General features: G+C 47.6%; 1 protein-coding gene across 2 annotated transcripts in view; it reads right to left on the bottom strand.

Moving 5' to 3' along the window:
* Positions 1-23,807, bottom strand: part of LOC137369664 (angiopoietin-1-like) — a 248,447-nt gene that overhangs the window by 31,133 nt on the left and 193,507 nt on the right. For both annotated transcript variants that reach the window (XM_068031003.1, XM_068031004.1), the window contains exon 7: positions 11,111-11,277. In XM_068031003.1, the coding sequence (XP_067887104.1) occupies positions 11,111-11,277 (167 nt within the window). The remainder of the gene's footprint in view (positions 1-11,110; positions 11,278-23,807) is intronic.

The following is a 23,807-nucleotide window of genomic DNA, read 5'->3' as shown; positions in this document are numbered from 1 at the left end:
ATTTACTCTCAATTCAATCTTTCTTTCCCTCTCTGGAGCTGATTTGACTCTAAGTCACCTGATTTCCTTCTCCATCATTCCTCTTTATCTTTCTCAATCCTTAAATTTCATTGGTTAAGGAGACAGTCCGTCGCGTCCATTCTTCACTGAGGTCCCAGATGCCTCATTGCTCTCACCGTGCAGTTATCAGCTCAAATCCGACAAGTTAACTTTTTAAAAACTTGCAGCCAAGATGGCCACTGCAATTTATATTTGAAACACCAGGAGATTGGACTGGAGACAAGTGTCTAACAGAAGCAAGTTACAGGGCAAAAGATCTTTCAGCTGATGGGTGAAGAAACAAGTCTAACTGGTGGAGATGCCCCACTCCAGCGAGATCTGCCCATTGCTGGAAGCCTTGCTTTGCTCTTGTTTCTTGTGGCAAGTTTCACTGTGGTTTTATTTTCATTTTTTTCTGTTCCCAACAGTACTAATGACTTCACACAATTTGTTGGCAAGCTCGGAATATCCCAAATCAGCACAAATTTATCTCCTGTAGTAACCCACTCATTTTACAAAAACACCGATTGGCAAATGGAGACCATTTGCACAGGAGCTTGCAAAATGTTAATAACTCTTGAAACACTGGGGAAAGCCAGAGGAAGAGTAGTGAAGCTTCACCGGAAACTAATTCAAAACATCCCTTCATAACGGGCTATCAGACAATGTCGTCCGGTAGCATCAAAGAGTTAAGGCCCTTTTATGTTGATAAAGCCCAAAGAACCCAGATGTACCCTGCCATTGACGTTGTTCTCTGGTATAGGATCATAGGAACAGCAGAAGGCCATTCAGCCCCTCAAGCCTGTCCACCATTCAGTAAGATCATGGCTGATCTGTATCTTAACTCCATCTTCCCACCTTGGTTCTGTAACCCTTAATCCCCTTACCTAACAAAAATCGATCAATCCCAGTTTTGAAATTTTCAATTGACCCCCAGCCTCAACAGCTTTCTGGGGGAGAGAGTTCCAGATTTCCACCCGCTTTTGTGTGAAGACGTGCTTCCTGCTATCACTCCTAATTTTAAGGTTCTATCCCCTTGTTCTGGACTCCTCCCACCCACCCCCCTCCCCCCCCCCCCAACCCCACCCCACACCACAGGAAAGAGATTTTCTCTATCTACCCTATCAAGGCCCATAAATGTTCTATACTCAAGGGAATACAAGACTAGCTTGTGCAACCTGTCCTCATATTTTAAGCCTCTTAGCCTAGATATCATTCTAGTGAATCTCCACTGCACTCACTGTAAGCCCAGTACATCCTTCCTGAGGTGCGGTGCCCAGAACTGAATGCAGAATGAAGCTGTAAACCTGATAAGCTCCACTAGCCTGCCACCAGATCTCTCCTACCCATACATTGTTCTTTTGAGAGCAATGCAGAAGAGCATTCCTCATGCATTGGCATGTGTGCCCCATGCCGTGCAAGTTGAGAACAGAAAACAGATGAAAATAAATCCATTAACAGAGGATAAAGCCAGTTATGCCAACTCAGGGAGCTCACTCTCTGCAGTGTGTGAGTGAGAAGTGCCTGCTCCATCAGTAAGCAGAGGCTTACAACTGTGAAAGCACATCAGAAAACTAGTCTAATTCTGGCAGCAGTGTCAGTACAACGGTGTTGGTATTTAATGTATATGTTACAGGACCATGTAATTGTCTTCACCACAAGTCCACAGTATTTTTGGGAAGCATCTTAAACATAGAGACTGCACTTGATAGAAGGTAATTCCTCATGTCAGGAGACATTCCAGCAGAAGACAAAGATAAGGATGTGGAGAGTGTGGGCAGCAGTGATAATACCAATTTATTTTTGGAATTGTGTGTCATTGGAAACACCAGCATTTATTGCCCATCCCTAATTGTTCTTGAGAAGGTGGTGGTGAGCTGCCTTCTTGAACCACTGCAGTTCGGGTAGTGCAGGTACACCCACAGTGCTGTTCGTTTGCATTCAAAGCAGAATGACAGTTTTTAATTAATCCGTGCAATTCATTAAGCAGCAAAGAGTTTCTAATAAAATAAAGTTACCTGTTAAGAGGATGGACAGCACCCGCCACGGTTAAATAAACAGAGAGTTTGAGCTTCTGCACATTTCTTAGCGTGAAGGCTTTCTCCTAAGCAGCTGCCAGATTGAGTTTTGTTCCTTATGTCGTTTTTGCTTCTCTTCCCAATTACTTTAAATCTGTGTCCTCTCGTTCTCAATCCTTTCACGAGTGGGAACAGTTTCTCTCCATCTACTCTGTCGAGACCCCGCATGATTTTGAATACCTCTATCAAATCACCTCTTAGCCTTCTATTCTCCAAGGAAAACATTCCTAACTTCTCCAATCTATCTTCATAACTGATTCTCATTGGAGCGAAGAAGGATGAGAGGTGACTTGATAGAGGGGTACAAGATGATGAGAGGCATAGATAGAGTGGATAGTCAGAGACTTTTTCCCAGGGTGGAAAGGGCTATCACCAGGGGGCATAATTTTAAGGTGATTGGAGGAAGGTTTCGGGGAGATGTCAGAGGTAGGTTCTTTACACAGAGAGTGGTGGGTGCGTGGAATGCGCTGCCAGCGGTGGTAGTAGAAGCAGATACATTAGGGACATTAAAGCAACTCTTGGATAGGTACAGGGATGATAGTAGAATGAAGGGTATGTAGGTAGTTTGATCTTAGAGTAGGTTAAAGGTTCGGCACAACATCGTGGGCCGAAGGGCCTGTACTGTGCTGTACTGTTCTATGTTCTATGTTCTAACTGGTGCTATCTTAGTGCCAGAAGTTACCGCTTCCATCTGGGTTAACGCTGGAGTTACAACAACACACAGAGGAAAATCTAGGCTTCCGTGGAAATACATTTGTCACATTTCTCCCGGGAACAGACAACTTGAGCTATGCCTTATTCCCAATGTGATATCATCTGTTGTCAATGGTTCAATCATACATTTCAATACATGAATAGAACGAAAACATTTCAAAAAGCATTTGGAGAAACTCAGAGAACCCAGTAGTCAAATTGTGCGACCCAGTCAGCAGCTTGCACAATGGATATATTCCATTACAAATGCAGACGTGGCAGTTTATATTGGAGACTGTTGACATAGAAAGTGTGACAGAAACATGACAATTGGAAGTCAAGTGTGCCACTAAAAGCAAGTGTGCACAGACATAAGGATCGGAGTATCAGCTTGGTTGCGCTGGATTATTATCTGCCCAAAAATTGGCCAAACCAGCGTAAAAGATTGCAGAATTTCAAGCACTATTTACACTCAGCGCAAATCGAGTTTCTGCAATCCTTGGGGCTGGTTTAAAAAGCAGCGGTCTGGAAGCCCCGTCCCGCCCACATAACTGGCCACGCCCCCCCAGGACTTCGAGGAGGCGCGAAGACACCAATAGACACATTTTAATTGCTTTAAAAAAAATTTTTAAATATCTCATTTACTAAGAAACTGATTAATGTCCACCAACAAAACTAGTAAATGGTTCTGTATAGACTATATAATTATTTTCAGTAATTTAAAATCAGCTTGATTATTTTTGTGATTAAACCCATTTTTTGCTTTTAAATATATCAAGGAATATTCTTTAAGGCAAGAGTAAATGAAATAATTACATTGTAAAATGCTGCAGGATTGCACTGGTTTATGGGCGCTTTTGCATTGGGCCATATGCAAATGAGTTTGAGTAGAAACCTGAGCAGAAAATTCAGGCTGGAATTTTACAGTGGCGGAGGGGACCCGTTCACCGACCAAAAAGTTGGTGGTGATCCCGCCTCCGCCGGGGCTTGGGGTCCAGACCGGGTTTTATGCTCCCCAGGCCCTTAATTGGTCTTAGGCGGGACTTCCACCTCATTGAGTCAGGAAGTTCCGGCCAATCAGCGGGCCGGCAGCTCTTAGTCCCAGCAGCGCCCCAGGAACGGTGGCCACTGCTGGGACTGCAACCCAGTTGAAGAATAAAGATGTCTGGTAGCATTGGAAAATGGGTACGTTTTTGGGGCCTTGTTGGGGGCAATCGGTCGGGCCCTGTGGAGGCAAGGGGGACCGTTGGGGGGGGGGCATGTTGGGGCGGCGGGGGCGGCTTTCCATCGGGCGCATGGTGCATGATCAGAAGGGTTCCCCCCCTACCCCACCCGTCAGAAGGCCACCTACTTTTATCACATGGCTTTTCTAAGGCCTTGGCCACGTGACGGTGGGCGGAGGCCCTTAACTGACCACCTAAGGGTCTTGATTGGCATGGGACGGGCAGGCGGTTTCCCGCCACTGCCGCCCCGCATAAATTAGCAGCGGACGCAGGAGTGGGTCGGGATCGGCCCCCCCGTGAGCTTTCCACTCTATTTTACGCCCCCCATCTCTGCCATCAGCCCACTCTTTTGGGGAGGGGGGGGGGGGAGAAATTCCAGCATCAATCTGGAAAGCAGCTCAATTTGTGACCAGACCACCAACTGCAGTAAAACAGAAACTCTACCCCTTCACATGTTTAATATGTTGAATATGAACGAGGGAAAGAAGAGGCACATTCACGTCTTGATGGCATTTAACAAACTAAGTATACCACAGAATGTATGCAAGGTCTGTTATCATTCTGATTTAGTGTTTATGGACAAGTCCTTAAACGCAATGGAATTCTCATTGCGGTGATAGTGTAAGAAAACTTACAAGTGCTCGAGGCATTTTAAAGCAAATAGCAAGAGCAATAGGATGGAATGTGTGAAATTACACTGAGCAAAGAATTGTATCCACCAAATTCTACTACAAGCTTGATGGTCAGAAAGAAAACTACCAGATGTCTCAGTTCAAACTCTGGTCTACCAGCTGTCTGGCCCCCGGCTAGAAAATTAAACAGAACTTGGTTCTGGAGCCGAACCCTATTCTTTCTTGCGACTGATGAATTAAACTCGTCATCTTTTCTAATAACCTTGGCAATGTTTCTTCTTTCCAACGATGTGCCTTTAACAGTCTACTTTTTTGCCCAAAGAAACGAGCAGTAATTTATCCTTCACCAGTAATTGGGCTTGAGAATTTTGGAAGTAGTTGCCAGGATGTATTTATTAACAGAAAAGTTGTAACGCTTGCTCCTATCTGACATGCCAATCAGCTGGAATGAGTCTCAATGAAATATCCAGGGAGCCACAGGAGCTCAAACACTTACATTTTATTGTACATGTCATTCCAGTGGTCTTGCCAATGCCTATCAGCTCACTAGTTATCGCTTGGATCAATCAGAGCAACAATGTTTTTTCTGCCACTATTTGCAGTAGATGTTGCTCCACACTCTGATGCTATCTCTGTGTGACAAGACTAATTGAATCAATGTGATCACTTCAGTGAATTTTGTTTCTATTTCATGGACAATCTGACACAATGATGCAAGACTTGTGGCGACGCACAGAAATTGATGGTGTGCATACTCGCAGGGATATTTTTCTGTGGTGTTAAGCAGTGGATGATCATCTGGTTGTGCCACCTCCTCAGAGAGCAAGCTCTCGATGTCAATCATGCCACAACAACAACTTGCATTTACAAAGCACCTTTAACATAGTAAGACGTCCCAAGGCACTTTCCCAAGGCATTATCGCGCAGAATTTGACTGAGCCGCATAAGGAGATATTAGGTCAGGCGGCCAAAAGCTTGGTCAAAGAGGTAGGTTTTAAGGAGCGACTGGAAGAAGGAGCGAGTGGTCGAGAGATGGAGAGGTTTAGGGAGGGAATTCCAGAGCTTACGGTCTCGGGAGCTGAAGCACAGTCACCAATGATGGAGCGATTAAAATCGGGGATGCGCAAGAGGCCAGAATTGGAGGAGTGCGGAGTTCTCAGAGGGTTGTATGGCCGGAGGAGGTTAAGAGATTAGGAGAGGCGAGGCCATGGAGAGATTGGAACACAAGAATGAGAATTTCACGGATAGGAAATGGATGGTGACACTTAAGAACAGACAGGAATGGGTGAGATAACATGCCTTACTAATCAAAAGCAGCACTACTGTCGTCACTACCCCCGTACCTTTGTGTTAAACTTTGGATTTGGGCTTCAGAGGATGGGAAATTTCTGCTGTTACCTGAAATCTGAACTAACTCAAGTGCTTATCTCTGAATTTTAATACAAGGTCAATTTTCCATTTGCAGGCACAGAGGCCCATTCACTTCAAGTGTGTAGCCCACAATTTCCTTTCTATTCAGATCAGTGAAGTTCTGCTAAAATCTACCATACAGAACCAAATGAGTAGGGCAAAAAACGACATCAAAATGTATGAAGATAAGTTTGGAAAACGTTTAACCTGTACTAACCGGCTCATAGATCAGAGGCTGGCAATTCTGTGATGAGTAACTCACCTCCTGTCTCCCCAAAGCCTGTCCACCATCTACAAGGCACAAGTCAGGAGTGTGATGGAATACTCTCCACTTGCCTGGATGGGTGCAGCTCCAATAACATTCAAGAAGCTCGACACCATCCAGGACAAAGCAGCCCGCTTGATTGGCATCCCATCCGCCCACCTTCAACATTCACTCCCTCCACCACCAGCGCACAGCGGCAGCAGTGTGTACCATCTACAAGATCCACTGCAGCAATGCACCAAGGCTACTCAGGCAGCACCTTCCAAACCCGCGACCTCTATCACCGAGAAGGACAAGGGCAGCAGATGCATGGGAATACCACCACCTGCAAGTTCCTGTCCAAGTCACACACCATCCTGACTTGGAACTATATCGCCGTTCCTTCACTGTCGCTGGGTCAAAATCCTGGAACTCCCTTCCAAACAGCACTGTGGGTGTACCTGCCACGTCGGGGCCAGGAGCGGCTGGCAGCAAGCAACCCAGTGGCGGCCGGACAATTAAGGGAACTGAGGTGCAGGGGCTGATCAATTACGTGGTCAGTGGCAGGAGCAGTGGCTGAGACACCGGCGCCAGCTGACACCACAGCAGGTGCTGGCGCCGTTTTTAACGTGCTGCCAGCCTGGTATTCAATCTTGCTGTGCACAGAGAGGATTGGCAGAGTTCTGAAAGGCTGCTGAGTAATAGCGGACTGTAGGCCCCGGGCGGCCCCATGTTTTAGTGATGCCTCCCTCCAGGCACTCCTACAGGCTTCCAGGAAAGGTGAGATATACTATTCCCTATGGACAGAAGGGGGAGAGCTGGGAGTCTAATCTAGCAAGCCTGGCTGCAGATTGCAGAGGTGTTCAGCAGTCATGGGGTCACCCTAAGGACATGGACACAGTAACACAACCTGCTCAATGACCTCATCCAGGCAGCGAATGTGAGTACCTCTTAAAACTTTCAGCTCTTGGGCCTTGCATCTGGCAAAGGAGGAGGGTGTGTTGGGTGGGGAGGGAGTGTCCACCCAGATGTGGGCAAATGGTCAAGGGATGCAGATAAACTGCCTGAGGCATGGTGAAATGGCCCTGAAAGGAGGCTATTTGTTGTCGGAGACCCTCCCGAGGTACACAACCTGGAGAACACAGCACACACGTGCCCACATAGCTGATGAAGGCTGTGACAGTCCAGGTCTCTAACAGTCGGAGGACTGTGGGGGGGCGGGGGGGCCAGGCCCATGCTGGGCCCCAGACTCATGATGTGCCTCTGGAGTCCGCAGCATCATAGGAAATGCTGCAGCTGCAGCGAGAGGTCAGTCAACATCTGGCAGAGGTGCCAGAAGTTCTGCATGCCCGAGTGCAGACGATGGAGGAGTCCATCCAGGCCTTGAGTGCTGCACTGTCTCTGCCTGGTAAACGAGTGGCGTCCTCCATTGAGAGATTGGTGGCTCTCCTGGACAGCTACATCCAGCAGAGTATCAACAGCATATTCGTGCAGACCTGCATACCCTCCTCTTCACCATGAGCTCAAGGTAGTCGTGGCAAGACGAGAGGGGGATGGGGGGATCTGGAGTCACCACCAGCTCCTCCACTCTCTCAGGTCAGCAGGGAGGTGCACATGTCCCTTGCAAGGGAGGAGCAGCTGCTGCTCCTCGCTGCTGGGGGCTCCTCTCAGAGTGCTCCTGGTGCGGCCAGCAGTTCCTCTGCCCCTTCTGCCAGTGACATCAGGGCCTCCATGATCCCTGCTGACAGAGGGTGCTAGTGCTTCTGTGCAGGAGGTCCCCAACATGCCAGGACCCACCAGGCCTCAGGCAACCAGAGGATGACTCCCAGTTCATCCCTAGACAAGGTCAGCACCCTGCCTCCAACTCAGACGACAGCTCAAAGGGAGCACCGCGCAGGAGTTCCTGCAAAAGAATGGGGAAGAGCACTTAGATTCACTAGGTGAATGTGTGTTGTAGATGGAAAAGGCAGTGTTAGCTGTCACAGTCATTAAAGCTATTTTCCAACAAATAAGATCGCCTTCCTCTTAAGTAAGGCCTTTGGCCCTTTGTTTCAACCCTGCCTTTGTGAAGAGTCTCGAGGGGAGGTCTCATGCTCCAAGGGGTTCAGTGTGGAGCCTGGCCTGCTGAACTCTGCACAAATGACCAATGAGCCATTGTTCCTACGGGAAAGGCGGGAAAAACAGGGCTGCATTAAGGTAAGTCTTTATTGGTCGATGTACAACTGGCAGTAAGAATCAAAGGAAACGTGGATGTACAAGGGCATCATGACCCTCCCTTGCACGTATCTCATGGTGTCTTTCCTGTCATCCCTGGGGTCCTTCAATTGGCGATTCTTGGCCAGCTTCGTCCTTTGCATCCTCACTGTCCGAGGAGGCATTGCACTCCTCTCATAGGAACATAGGAGCAGGAGTAGGCCATTCAGCCCATCAAGCCTGCTCGGCCATTTAATACGATCATGGATGATCATCCACTTCAATGCCTTTTTTCCCCACATTATCCCCATATCATTTGTATTTAGAAATCTGTCAATCTCTGCTTTAAACATACTCAATGACTGAGCTTCTACAGCCCTCTTGGGTAGAGAATTCCAAGGATTCACAGTAAAGACATTTCTCCTCAACTTGGTCCTAAGTGGCTTCCCCTTATTTTGAAATTGTTCTGACTCCCCAACCAGGGGAAATATCTTACCTGCATCTACCCTGTCTGTCCCTTTAAGTATTTTGTAGGTTTCAATGAGATCACCTCTCGTTCTTCGAAACTCTAGAGAATACAGGCCCAGTTTCCCCAATCTCTCTTCATGGGCAGTCCCGCCATTCTGGGAACATGTCCGGTGAACCTTCATTGCACTCCCTCTATGGCAATAATATCCTTCCTAAGGTAAGGGACCAAAACTGCACACAGTACTCCAGGTGCGGTCTAACCAAGCTCCTATACAATTGAAGCAATATTTCCCTATCCCTGTACTGAAATTCTCTTGCAGTAAAGGCTAACATACCATTAGCCTTCTTAATTGCTTGCTGCACCTGTAAGTTAGCTTTCTTGCCTCACAGTTCAAGGCTTCCCTCTCTGTAGCACCAGGTTTTTACAATGCACAGCAAACCACCACAATACGCGAGACCCTCACTCGGGCATACTGAAGGGCTCCATCAGATTGATGCAGGCACCTGAATCTTATCTTCAGGAGACCAATGGCCTGCTTGATGGTTGCTCGTGTTGTCCCATGGCAGGTGTTGTACCTCTCCTGTGCATCCCTGCGTGGGTTCCTCACAGGCGACAGTAGTCACGTCCTCAGTGGATAGCCCTGGTCTCCAAGGATCCATCCCTGAAGGCGAGCGGGAGTCTGGAAACGCTCTGGCACCAGGGACTGCCTCAAAATGTAGGCACCATGGCAACTTCCCGGGAAGCATGCTGGATCCACTTACGGTGGCTGCAGACCAGTTGTACATGGAGTGGAAGTCCTTCCTGTTGATGAAGGCCGCTGGCTGGCCACACGCGTGCATGACACCCTGCACCTAGGGGAATCCAGCAATGGCCCCGAACCCAACAGACCTCTTAGCTAGAGAGTTGGGATCCGTGTTCAAACGCACAGTTGCCGACCTTCCTGAAAAGGGCGTTGGTGGCCTCCTTGATGCACTGATGAGCCACTGAGAGTGAGATCCCACACATGTCTCCAGTGGATCACTGCAATGATCCAGAGGTGTCGAAGTTCAATGCCACAGTGACCTTCAGTATCACGGGTATTGGATTTCCACCAAGTCACCTGGGGCTCATCCTGCATCATAGTGCATAGGTGAGTGATGGCCTCCCTGGAGAGGCAGAGTCTTCATTTGCACTGCCTCTCGAACATCTGCAGTTAGTTGAGCCTTGACCAGTAGTCCCTCTCTGGAGGGTAGCTTTTCTGTGCAGAGGAGGCTGAAAGCTTTCCCCTCTGCGCCCTCCTCCAGTGTTTGAAGGCTGATGCTGACACTCCTGTGGCCGTCCAGGTCGTTGCGGTGTCACTACAGGTGCCTGGCCCTCTCTCCCGCACTGCCGCACCTCCACTTCAACAGGGTCCCCAAAACCCGGATCAACGAAGCCCATGATAAGTGGCCTCTCCCTAAGTACAAGCCCTTCACTGCCAGCAGCTCCACTCCTTCCCCCCACTTGTCACCTCGGATGAGGTGGTACTTGCCCATTGCCCCCCTTGGAATGTTAACTCCACAGTTCTGGGACCTTTGCCCCCATTCCTTAGACGATGCCCAATGAATTCCTTTCTCCACCCTGCCTGGCAGTCAATGCTGCTTCTTCCAATAGCCTCCCCTTACCCCCAGCAATGAACTCCTGCCTTCAAGCAGGCGAGGTGCTGAAGCCCTGTGAATCCCGTGTGCCATTTATAAAATTTAAAACCGCAAATAAAATCGCTGTCAATAAGCCTCTTAAATACCTTAATTGCCTGCCTGCCAGCCACACTGACGTCTGATTGCCGCCCTCCATGTTTGTCACCATGAGCAAAATTGGGATGGGATGTCATCATGTCGGACTTCCTGTCCAACGTCTCCCATCCCAATTTTTTGCCCCCCCCCCCACCCCGCCATGCCTCCATTCCCATCCCCAAGGCCTGCACAAAATTCTGTTCATTGATTGAGACTGATCGCTGTCAACAACTCCATTACCATTTTATCATGAGATTATCAGGACGGGTGAAGGTGAACAAAATGGAGCTCGGGTCTTTCTTTGTCCAGTGATTCCTGCAAGACTGGGGAAATCTGCTGATGTGCCAAGGCTAGCAGAGACTCAGAAACATTCTCTACCTGTAGTTTTGCTTTTCACTTGCCACCTGAATTTTCTCGTACAAGGAATACGCCTGGTTTCCCTCCCAGTCTCTCAGATCGATTCTCAAAGAGTACTGCCGCTGGTTTGTTTGAAGGAAGATCATCTCATTGCCGAGCCAGTGTTCTCCAGATGGATTGCCAAAACCCTACAGACAAAGGAGAACAGATAATTAGCGTACACCAATTCAAACATTCGGGGGAGGTAATTTGCTCCATCCACAAAAACACAAAGGTGCATTCTTTGCAAATACATTAACAATTTCATAAAGCAGTTGTTTGGTAGTACAGAACTTGAGAATTGCTGAAAATAGAGACATGTGTCGAAGCTTTTTGTCTTGCACTCATCAGGACAATACGCAAGAATAACCAATGTAAGGGAAAACAACAACTTATACTGCATGTCCCTTCTGCTGTTCGCAATGGGCAAGGTACAGGCCGTACCCAACCAGTCCGTGAATGCAAAACTCAAAACACAGTGTCCAACATTAGATGTGATTCCACGATTGGACAACATTTGCTAAATAATCCTCAGTGTGCTAAGAATTATGATTATAACCAATTTAAGATTGTCAGTAGGTCTCGCAGTGTGGCGCATTTGCGCGTACTGGAAGCTACATATATTAATACACAGGGCCCTGTTCTTTGCAGACAGAAAGAACATGTACACACATTGTGCCTGTTTCAGCTGAACAAAATAAGTGGCAGCCATTCACTAGTTCATTCCTCAGGGCAATGCCTTGACCAATCAGAGTCAAGCTGCCTGGTTCAAATTTCAAACAAAGCTTGGCACTTAACTGTCAGTCACCATAAACTGGTGCATTCTCCATGGCAATGCCTCTACCAATCAGAGTTCACTTGCCAACCAATCAGCACTCTCTTCTCATGCAGTCTAAGTTGTTGTTTTCTATTACATTGGTTATTCTTGCGTATTGTCCTGACGAGTGCAAGACGGAAACTTCGACAACATGTCTCTATTTTCAGCAACACTCAATTTCATAAAGTTTGGTGCTGAGGGGGAGTCGCCTCTAATGGTGTTAGAGACTAGGGCTGTGAATGTGGCGTTTCCTGCTACATGGTCTCTGGGACATAAATAGTAAAAGGGTGATAAAAGGAGGAGTGGGGCTGATTAGGGACCTAAAAGGGGATTTACGTATGGAGCCATTGGGCATGGCTGAGGTACGAAATCAGCACTTTGCGTCTGTCTTTACCAAGCAAGAAGATGCTGCCCAAGAAAGAGGAGGTAGTTGAGATACTGGATGGGCTAAAAATTAATAAAGGAGGTATTAGATGGGCTGGCTGCACTTAAAGTTGCTAAGTCACCAAGGACAGATGAGATGCATCCAAGCATACTGAGGGAAGTAAGGGTGGAAACTGTGGAGGACTGGCCATAATCTTCCAATCATCCTTAGATACAGGGACGGTGTCAGAGGACTTGAGAACTGAAAATGTTACACACTTGTTCAAAAAAGGGTGTAAAGACAGCAGCTACAGGCCAGTTAGCCTCGGTGGTGGGAAAGCTTTTAGAAATGATAATTTGGGACAAAATTAATAGTCAATTGGACAAGTGTGGATTAATTTAGGAAAGCCAGCATGGATGTGTTAAGAGCAAATTGTGTTTAATTAACTTACTTCAGTTTTTTTGATGAGGTAACAGAGAGCGTTGATGAGGGTAATGTGGTTGATAGGATGTATGTGGACTTCCAAAAGGCATTTGATAAAGTACCACATAACAGGCTTGTCAGCAAAGTTAAAGCGCATGGAATAAAAGGGTCAGTAGCAGCATGGATACAAAATGGGCTGAGTAACAGGAAACAGAGTAGTGATAAATAGTTGTATTTTGGACTGGAGGAAGGTTTATAGTGGGGCTCCCCAGGGGTCAGTGTTAGGACCACTGCTTTTCTTGATATATATAAATGACCTACACTTGGGCATACAGGGCACAATTTCAAAATTTGCGGATGACACAAAACGTGGACGCATTGTGAACTGTGAGGAGGATAGTGATAAACTACAAGAGGAGCTAGACAGGCTGATGGAATGGGTGGGCAAGTGACAGATGGAATTTAATGCAGAAAAATGTGAAGTGATTCAATTTGGTAGGAAGAATAAGGAGAGGCAATATAAAATAAAGGGTACAACTCTAAAGGGGATGCAGGAGCAGAGGGACCTGGGTGTATATGTGTACAAATCATTGAAGGTCGCGGGGCAGGTTGAGAAAGCTGCTAATAAAGTATATGGGATCCTGAGCTTTTAAAATAGGGCATAGAGTACAAAAACAAGGAAGTTACGATAAACCTGTATAAAACACTGGTTTGGCCTCAACTAGAGTATTGTGTCCCGTTCTAGGCGCCACACTTTTGGAAGGATGTTAAGGCTTTAGAGAAGGTGCAGAAAAGATTCACAAGAATAGTTTCAGGGACGTGGAATTTCTGTTACATGGATAGATTGGAGAAGTTGGGACTGTTTTCCTTAGAGAAGATTAAGAGAAGATTTGGTAGAGGTGTTCGAAATCATGAGGTGTTCTGGACAGAGTAGATAGGGAGAAACAGAGGGCAAAGATTTAAAGTGATTGGCAAAAGAAGCAATGGTGACATGAGGAAATACTTTCTATACACAGTGAGTGGTTAGGATCTGGAAAGCACTGCCTGAGAGTGTGGTGGAGGCAGATTCAATCAAGGCTTTCAAAAGGGAACTGGATAATTATCTGAAGGGAAAAAGTTCACAGGGCTATAAGAAAAAAGCAGGGGAGAGCCGGCACGGACATGATGGGACAAATGGCCTCCTTCTGTGCTGTAACCATTCTATGATTCTATGTTGGCAGCGGAAGGCAGTCCAGACTCTGAACAAGATTCCTGTGATTCTCAAAAATAAAGACAAACTGAATACTGGAAATTTGAAACAGGAAAAAGAAACATGGAGTTCGATGGGGGATTTTTGCCCAAATGCTAACCTGCCTTTTCTCCTTTGGATTCTGTCTGAGCTGGTGTGAAATTCCAAATTTCCTGTTTAATTAATTTTTCATCGAGTACTTTCAAAGAACTATCCAACTAATCTCAGTCCCCTGCTCTTTCCCCATAGCCCTGTAAATTTTTCACCTTCAAATATTTATCCAATTTGCTTTTGAAAGTTACTATTGATTCTGTTTCCACCGCCTTTTCAGGCAGCGCATTCCAGATCACAACAACTCACTGTGTAAAAAATTGTTTCCTCATTTCCCCCTCTGGTTCTTTTGCCAATTACCTTAAATCTGTGCCCTCTGGTTACTGACCCTCCTGCCAGTGCCAACAGTTTCACCCTATTTACTCAATCAAAACCTCTCATAATTTTGAAAACCTCTATTGAACACCTCTCTTAAACCTCTCTAAGGAGAACAATCGCAGTATGTTGTAAAATAACAAAATCCTGCATTTATATAGCAACTTTAAAGTAGAAACATGACCCCAGGTGCTTCACAGAGATGCTATTAGATAAAGATAGATGCCAAGTCAACAAAGAGGTATCAGGAGCGCCGACTAAAAGCTTGGTGAAAGAGGAATGTTTGAAGGATGGTCTGAAAGGAGAAGAGGGAGGTAGAGAGGAGACAAGGCCAAGGGAGGGAATTCCAGAGTGTAGGGTGTACACAGCTGAAGACACAGCATCCAATGGTGGGGTGAAGGGAGTGGGAGGGGGATGGTGGGTGGGGGTGCACAAGAGACCGGAGATGGGGGGAACGTGGAGTTCTAATGCAAAACTGAGGAAAAAGTAAACAAAAATGAGAGCCAATGCAATCCAGTAACAGCATTAAAATCAATTCAGAAAGGTTAACTGCAGTGGTGTGGGAGAATAACAATGCAGCATATGGAAGCTAAATAGAATAAATAGATCAGAACAAGGACATTCCTTCAGGGAACTAGAGTAACTGTAAAAATACGACGTTGGTTAAATATATTTCTTCGTGTTTATTTCTTTTTTTTATATTGCAGAGTTCAACCCAACAAAAGTCAGTTTGCCGTAAATTGCCAACTTGGAACAGTTTTATGGCTTTTGACGTGTCAAGCTCGACAGGATAAGTTCTATGAGCACAAATTGTTCAAAAGAGGAACTACAGAACTTTTAAAAGTAGGAGTGAATAGTGACATTCTGGGAGTGGGGGTGAGTGGGATTTTAACCCACTCCCACCTCCCAGTGCAAACCGGGTTGGCTGGCAGTCAAAGTGCAACATGTGACTTACCCCGGTCCGATCTCACTGGTCCCGATTTTACCTGTATTTCTGAGCAGGCAAGAGGGACACCGGCAGGAAGGATTTAAAAATGCAGACGGCAAAATCAGGGCCTCATGACATCATTGGGGTCCCATGACATCAGAGCCCCTGTGACGTTATCTGAGTCCTGTCATGTAATTGGGGCGTCATGACATCATCGGGACAGCACAACACCATTGGAACCCTGTGAAGCATTTGACATCATCAGAGTCCCATGACATCACCAAGATCCTATGATATAATTAGAACCTCGTGAAATCATTGGGGACCCATGACCTCAGAGTCCCGTGACATCATCAGAACACTATGACATGATCAGGGTCCCATGTCATCATCAAAGTCTTGTGGCATCATCGGGGTTCCATGATGTAATGGGGCCACATGACATCAGAGCACCATGATATCATCAGAGTCCCATGACCTCATTGGGGCCCAACTGCAATCTCAACCTGAGGCCTGCGATGGGGGAATTGGTCACTGATTCTCAGCCAAGGCCCCAAGCCAGTAGGGAAAAGGAGCCAGGGCTGGAGGAGGCCCAGGAAGGGAAGAGCATTTTCTTGTGGGCTGGGAGGAACAGAAATGCTCCTCTGAACTGGGGGACAAGGAAACCTTCCCCCACTTCCCACACATTCACCACCACCACCCACCCCCCACCCCCCCCCCCCCCAAAGCCCTCCCCCCCCTCCCCAACCTCTGGCTTCCTCTGCCCACCCTCAGTGAGCATGTCACCTATGACCTGGAAGGTTTTGGGTTTGAGCACACTCCAGAGAATCGCCGTGAGTGGAGACCAGAGCTCCAGGCTCCGACACCCAGCGAGGAACTCACATCTGATAGGAGTAGAGTGGTAACCTCCGCCCCACATCACATCTAGTCAGTTCTCCTGGTGGGGATGCATGTAAAAAGGAACAGGTTTGCACGGAGTATTCCCTCCAGTATAGCAGATTAAGGCACGGGGACCTCATTGAGATGTTTAAAATTATTAAAGGATTTGGGAAACTATTTCCTCTGGTGGGGAGAGTCCAGAACAAGGGGCAGAACCTTAAAATTAGAGCCAGGTCATTCTGGGGTGAGGTCAGGAAGCCCTTCTTCACACAAAGGGTAGTGGAAATCTGGAACTCTCTCGCCCTAAAATGCAGTTGAGGATGATTGAAAATTTCAAAACTGGGATTGATAAATTTTTGATGAGCAGCGAATCAAGAGATATGGAACCAAGACAGTAAATTGGGATAAGGTACAAATCAGTCATGATCAAATCGAATGGTGGAACAGGATGGAGGGGCTGAATGGCCTCCTCCTGTTCCTGTATTCCTATGGAAGTTTGTTATCAAAACAAAGCAGAACCCAATCTGCTGGGTATGGGAGGAGTGGTAGAAAGAAAGTGTTGGAAAGAAGACTAGGAGACGTAACAATGTCCCATAGATCAATGGTTAATATGTTTGAAAATCTAAAGTGAGGGAGAGAGACACAGTGAGATTCTGGTTAAAGAGAGCAGATTGTTAACAACTTGTACCAGTGCATGCTTAGCTGCCCAGCAATAGCATTGAAGAAAGCTAGCCAATCTTTGAAACTAAAGCAACAAATATATCATTTTCTGAAATTACATACCATTTCCCTTCCTGTGTTTAATGAATAAACTTGCCAGGATTTTACATGACTAACATTAACCCAGATAAAGCAAGCAATTTAGATATAGATTAAGGCAAGTCTCCATGGTGCAATCATTAAAATGGACGAGAGTATCAGGTATCGCAGCCATTGTAATATTGCTCGAGTGCATCTCGAGAAACTCTTCGGGAATGATCTTGTTCTACCTTGTCCTGTTTCACCTACAGTCAGATGCTGAGAATCCCTGTTTCCCTATGGCCAGTGCTAGGTTTCTCTTGTGGCATTTACATAGCACCTGTAAAATCTCACCTCAACACTCCAATCCAGTGCAGAACTTATTCACCAAGAAATATGCTGGTAAACAGCCCAAGTGCGTGTTAGAATGGATTTTTTTTTTGTTGCTTTCATATCTTCACGCTCTTCCCTTGAAGTGTGAGGAACTGGAAGGATTCTCAGATTGATTAACGCTTTGACTTGCCACGACATGAACACTCCTTCCTTGGACTGTAACCATGCTTCTTTTCGGGGTGGTGGTGGGAGGTAGTTTCAGCGCTGGCTTCTGCCTTTCACCCTGTTGGTGTTGGAGTTCTCCTGTGGTGGTTGTTTTCATGCTGGTTCACAGAAGACTTTAAGCAAGTGGCTGCAACCAACACCAGAACTCCAAGTCAAGGGGTGTGTAACACCATTAGTGTGGCAGTGAAAGATAGCGAAGGAGGTGCACCCATGGACCAGACCTTCTTCATTTAGTAAGTCCTTTTTGAATGCTTTTGAAGCTGTGGACATCTTCTGCCTGCAGGATGTCCCCAGCGGCGGCTACTTTGATGTGACGTTCAAGAACATAGCGGGATGCACAAAGTTCCTGAGGGTCTTCAAGGAAACCAGGCACCACTGTTGATCATCACGGTGGAGCTGCTGTTTACGTAGCCATCGCAACAGAACCGGGTGGTGACCATCCACCTCTACAGCCATGTGCTCACCAGGTACGCCGAGGTGGCTGGGAGCAGTGCTGAGGTCAAGGACCCGTTCGGGATTTGGATCAGATCAAACGGCAGGTCAAGGTGATCTTGAAGGTGGACACCAGCAGAGCCATCCTCCACCTTCCCTCCAGCTTCGCTATCGGGGGAAGTCAGGGCTACTTGGTCGTACCTGTGGTAAATCTGGTCATGTGGTGGCCAACTGCAGCACAGTGGTCTGCAAGAACTGCAAGCAGTAAGGCCATCAGAAAAGGGACTGCAAGCAGAGTAAGTGCTGCAACCTGTGTGGTGGGGCAGGCCACCTCTACAAGACCTGTCTCAAACGCTGCCTCAGTTACACATAAACGACGAGAACCAAAGAGAAGCACGAGGAAGGAACGTTGAATGTGGCTGGTGTTGCGAAGGAGACCAGCAACCTTCCCAGCATTGAGCCCCCCCCAGTGAGGAAAGTCTGTCGAAGGAAGACAAGGAGAATAAAGGAGAGGGAGCTGCAGCAAACTGCCAAACACCAACTCCTGTGCCCGGAGCTGCCACCTCAGCAGACAGAATCAATGGAGGAAGAGCCAGCAGAGGGACAACTGGGTGACTGGCAAGTGGTCAAGAGGAAAACTACAAAGAAGATCCAAAAAAGGGAACAGGCCACCACCCAAACCAGTGGCAAGAGGAGGCTAATGTCTGAAACGGACGACAGCAGCTGCTCCTCATTGGATGAGGAAGGACGGGAAAGACGATACCAGCAAAACAAGCAGCAGAATACAAAGGAGCTGGAAAAGAAGGCACCCCCAGCTCCGAAACACTGGAAGCACCGAAGCGCACAGTGCACCCCAGCTTCAGGAAACCAGGAGCAGCAACATCCTCGATGAGGAACAGAGGTGAAAGACAGTGCAAACCTCGCTGCTTACAAGACGCCCCCCGCCACCACCACCCCCCTCCCCACCCCCCCCTCCGGCCGATGTCACCCCAGCGGATCAAACCTCCCGTAACTGACCAGGACAGTGTTCTGAGCCCAACAACTATGCAACAGTACGGGTATGCAGGAACATATCTAAGGACTGGGACTAGTAATGACAGCTGGAGTGGTAAGCAACATACAGTTTTATTGGGTTTAAGGATTGCATCAACGTGCATAGCATTAAGTCCACTATGTGATGTGTTTCGACCTTGGGGTACGTTGCCAAGGTCAAAGCCAACCTGCTCTTTCTGCAGGCATGTGGAATACTGCACCTCAGCACCTCCAGGCAATGGTCACGATGGTAGTCCCACAGGCGACAGATCTAGTCAGGGGGAAATGATTCCCGTTCCTCTGCAGCACGGAGGCAACTTCACCATCTGCAAAGTTAAGGAGGTGGTGGGCAGTCGCCTCCTTGAAGCAGACGTAAAGTACAAAATGCTGCGCTCTGGTTAATCAACATATATCCCCCGGTTCAAAACAGTGAGCAGCTGACCGTCCTCCAGCAGCTCCCACTGCTGCTGGCAACGTCCAGGCCGGTCATTCTAGGTGGTGAGTTCAACTGCATCATCGATGCAACTGGACGATCCGGCAGGGCTGACAGTCAAACAGACGCAAAGTCCCAACTCCTGATGGAAACAGTAAAAGATGCCAAGCTGCACTTCATCTTCAGCAACCCTGCAGATGGAATGCAGCGTAGATACACCTGGTCAAGATCAGACGGGTCTGCCTGTTCCAGGATTGACGTCCTGTTTGTGTCCCGAATGTTCATGGTCAGATCCACCGACATCAATCCAGTGTTCTTCTCCGACCACTGCCTCCTACTGGCGGACTGTCGCTTACAGGATGACCAGTGGGTTGACAGGGGCACATGGAAGCTGAATGTAAGACTGTTGACCCCAGAGAACATTAAGGAATTCAAAAGGGATTGCAAAGGTTGGAGAACCGTGAAACCCCTCTTGGAGTCCCGACACACTGGTGGGAAGCGATAAAGGCGAACATCAAGAGGTTCTTTATCCTCAAAGGTGTTCAGAGGGCGAGAGAGAGACAGAGGGAAATGTCCCGACTCCAGAAAAGTATGCAAAATCTGCTCCGGCTGTAGTCGATGGGGGTCGAGGTCAAAGAGGACCTCCAAGAGGTGAAGAGCCGGCAGGCCTCGCTCTTTGCTGCAGAGGCCTCCAAGATCATCTTCCGGTCCAGAGTCCGCTCCGTTGAGCAGGATGAGACGCGCTCATGTTTCTTCTGCCAAAAGGTACACAGAGAGAGCTCTGTGATCAGCAGCCTGAAGGAAGAGGACGGCTCGGTAACGTCATCACAGTCTGACATACTAAGGATTAGCAAGTCCTTTTATGCTGGGCTGTACGACCTGAAGCCCACAGACAGCACGGCCTCCCAGTCCTTCCTGTCATGTATTACGGAGGTCTTAGATGACAGTACAAGGGAGAGTCTGAACAAACCGCTAACTCTGGACGAGCTGACAAAGGCCGTCAGGTCCTTTGAGATGAGTAAAACTCCCGAAAGTGACAGCTTACCAGTTGAGTTGTATTCAACTCTGTGGGACTGGATCAGCCCAGATCTGCTGGAAGTGTATGACAATATGCCTGTGGCTAGCAGCATGTCAGAATCCATGAGGAATGGCATCATCACCCTCATCCACAAGCGGATGGGGGAGAGGGCGGAAATCTGAAATTGGCGGCCCATCTCACTGCTTAATGTTGACTACAAGATTCTGTCCAATGTCATAGCCAGTCGAGTCAAGTCTGCTCTGGAGTTGGTGATTCACCCCGATCAGACCTGTACTGTACCTGGCAGGAAGATCTCTGATAGCTTTGTGTTACTCAGGGATACCATCACCTATGTACGGGACAGTGAGGTGGACACCTGCCTCATCAGTTTGGACCAGGAGTAGACCTTTGACAGGATATTGCACACATGCATGATAGACGTGATCTCCAAGATGGGATTTGGGGAGGAAATCCGCAATCGGATCCAACTGCTCCACACAAACATCATAGAACAATTTCAATCAATGGGTGGGAATCCGAAAACTTTCCAGTCAAATCTGGAGTCAGGCAAGGCTGTCCTCTCTCCCCTGTCTTGTTCATGTGTTATATCGAACTTTTTGCTGAGTCCATCAGGAAGGATACGGGCATAAGAGAGTTTTTAAAAAACATTCGTTTGTGGGATGTGGGCGTCGTTGACTCGGCCAGTATTTATTGCCCATCCCTAATTGCCCTTGAACGGAGTGGCTTGCTAGGCCATTTCAGAGGGCATTTAAGTGTCGACCACATTGCTGTGGATCTGGAGTCACATGTAGGCCAGACCAGGCAAGGACAGTAGATTTCCTTCCCTATAGGACATTAGTGAACCAGATGGGTTTTACAACAATCAACAATGGTTTCATGGTCACCAGAAGACTAGATTTTAATTCCAGATTTATTAATTGAATTCAAATTTCACCATCTGCCATGGTGGGTTTCAAACCCATGACCCCTGACCATTATCCTGGGCTTTGGATTACTAGTCCACTGACATTACCACAACGCCACCGTCTCCCCCAGGGGTGACAATTCCAGGCAGCGGAGGCACTCAGGTCAAAGCCTCCCTTTACATGGATGATGTCGTCGTCTTCTGCTCGGATTCGCTGTCCATTCGCAGGCTGATGAGCATCTGCGACCTGTTCAAACTAGTCTCGGGAGCCAAAGTAAATCGAGGCAAGAACGAGGCCATGTTCTTTTGGAACTAGGACGACCAATCCTTTGTCCCCTTCACTGTTAGGTCAAACAACCTGAAGGTGCTGGCGATATGGTTTGGAGGGGCCTGTGCCAAAAACTGGAAGGAGCGAGCAGCCATAGTGAAACAGAGACTGGTCATGTAGGAGCTGCGCTCCCTCTCCATTGCGGGTAAGAACTTGGTCATCAGATGCGAGACTGTCTCGGTGTTGCTGTATGTGGTTCAGGTCTGGGCCTACCCCACTCCTGCGCCGAGCTATCTTCTGCTTTATCTGGAGATTGAAAGTGGACCGTGTCTGCAGTGACACAACCTCTAGATAAAGGGGGAGAAAACGTACCCAACATCGCCCTCATCCTGATGGCCACCTTTGTCTATGGCCGTATCAAGCTGTGTGTAGACCCCCCCCGGTACGCAAACACCAAGTGTCACTACATGCTGAGGTTCCCAGTGTTGCGTTGGATGGGTCTGGCCACCTTGCTGCGGTGCAGTCCATTTGGTTGGACCGTGCCCTTCCACCTGTCCCTCACGAAAAAGTTTGTGCAGAAAAACACCTTTGACCACAAGTCCATCAGGCAGTGGTCCACACATAACATTCTCGAGGCCCTGCGGGAAAAGGAGATGGTGGATCCTGTTGAATGTTCCCTCAGCAAACTGTCAAAGTCATTTGGCAGAATACCTCATCACCAGAACTTTCAAACAAGCACCGAGATGTAGCTTGGCTGGTGGTGAGACGGGCCTTCCCCGTCAGAGCCTTCCTGCATGTCTGGAGTCTCACCACCTCTGCACGATGAAGGAGATGTAGTGGTTTTGGTCGAGGTTCCGTAACATAGGACTCTGTGTTCTGCGGTCTGTTCCCAGGGACACACATCGAGATAAACACCAACTGCTGCTGAAGGTCCATCAACTCGGTGAAGGACACACTTTGGTCTGCCCGAAACTTGCTGGTCTTCCAGAGCAAAGAGTTGTCCATGACCGAGTGTTGCAGACTGGCACATTCCAAGGTCCAGGACTATGTGCTGAGGGACGCACCAAAGCTTGGGGCAGCCGCGGCAAAGGCTCAATGGGGAAAGACCACTGTGTAAGGTCCTCCCACCATAGTGAACTGAGGGGCTGGAACCCATGTAAAACCCCTTAGGTTGGATACACCAAAGAATGTTTTGACATGTAATGTAAATGTACATTACAAATATAACCTGTAAAGGCAAGTGTAGTGAGTCACCTCATGTACTGTATTGAAAGAAACTGATCTGTAATGTCCATTTTGAATTGTTTTGTAATGTATTTTTACAAATTTTATGAAGTAAAAAAAAGTCTTTCCCTCAGTGGATGAAGGTGAGGGAGGCAGTGGTCAGTCCTGCATGGTAGGAGGGCTTTATGGGTTCCCACACTCCATATGGTTGTGGTGGGGGGGGGGGGGGGGGGGGCGGGGGGCAGAGGTCACCCACACTTACCAGGCATGAGGATCCCAGTGGATGGCAACCTGGAATTCTGGTCATCCAAAGATTCAGTGTCCACTTGCTGGGACTGTCTGGAGGAGGGGTTCCAATATCCCAGCTGCTGACCTAGGTGGGAATGGCTACCACTGAGCCAAAAGGTCACTCTGTTACAACAGAGTAAGAATAATGGAATGAAAATCAGGCATCATGCGACACCGTGGACGGGCACCTTCCTGAGTTCTGCCATCATCTGCCCAATATGGCAGATGGTTAAGGCCAAAGTGAAAATTGAACAAAATAGTGTTTTGATTCTTTGGATAATCAGAGTTACAAAAAAAAATCTGTTACCAATTTGTGGTTAAATATTCCAAATACTTTATAGGATTACAAGAAAGCCTGAGACTTAGGAATGGCATTCCATAATATAATTTAATCTTATTCCCCCATTGAGTGTGGACCATTACAACTGGATATCGAGCAGTGGCTGTGGAATTTTGGACCATTGTTGACTGGGTTTATGCTCAGTCCCATTGTAACCCTCTTGTTTCCATTCAGCTCAAAAGGTTGTTTCTGTTTTAACCCTTTATTCACAGTGGAGCAGCTTGGTTTATTGCCAATCCTAGCTGACTGGTTAAGGGAGTATCCAACACAAAACTCCCTCCTCCTCATCCCACCAAGGGGTAGTAGAAAGCTGGAATTCTCTCCCCCAAAAGGCTACAGATACTCGGGTAGTGGGTGG

The sequence above is a fragment of the Heterodontus francisci genome, chromosome 5 (genome assembly GCF_036365525.1).
Source record: "Heterodontus francisci isolate sHetFra1 chromosome 5, sHetFra1.hap1, whole genome shotgun sequence".
Lineage (NCBI taxonomy): Eukaryota > Metazoa > Chordata > Chondrichthyes > Heterodontiformes > Heterodontidae > Heterodontus > Heterodontus francisci.
The sequence above is the reverse complement of the archived record's forward strand: the minus strand, read 5'-3'. Positions and strand labels throughout refer to the sequence as shown.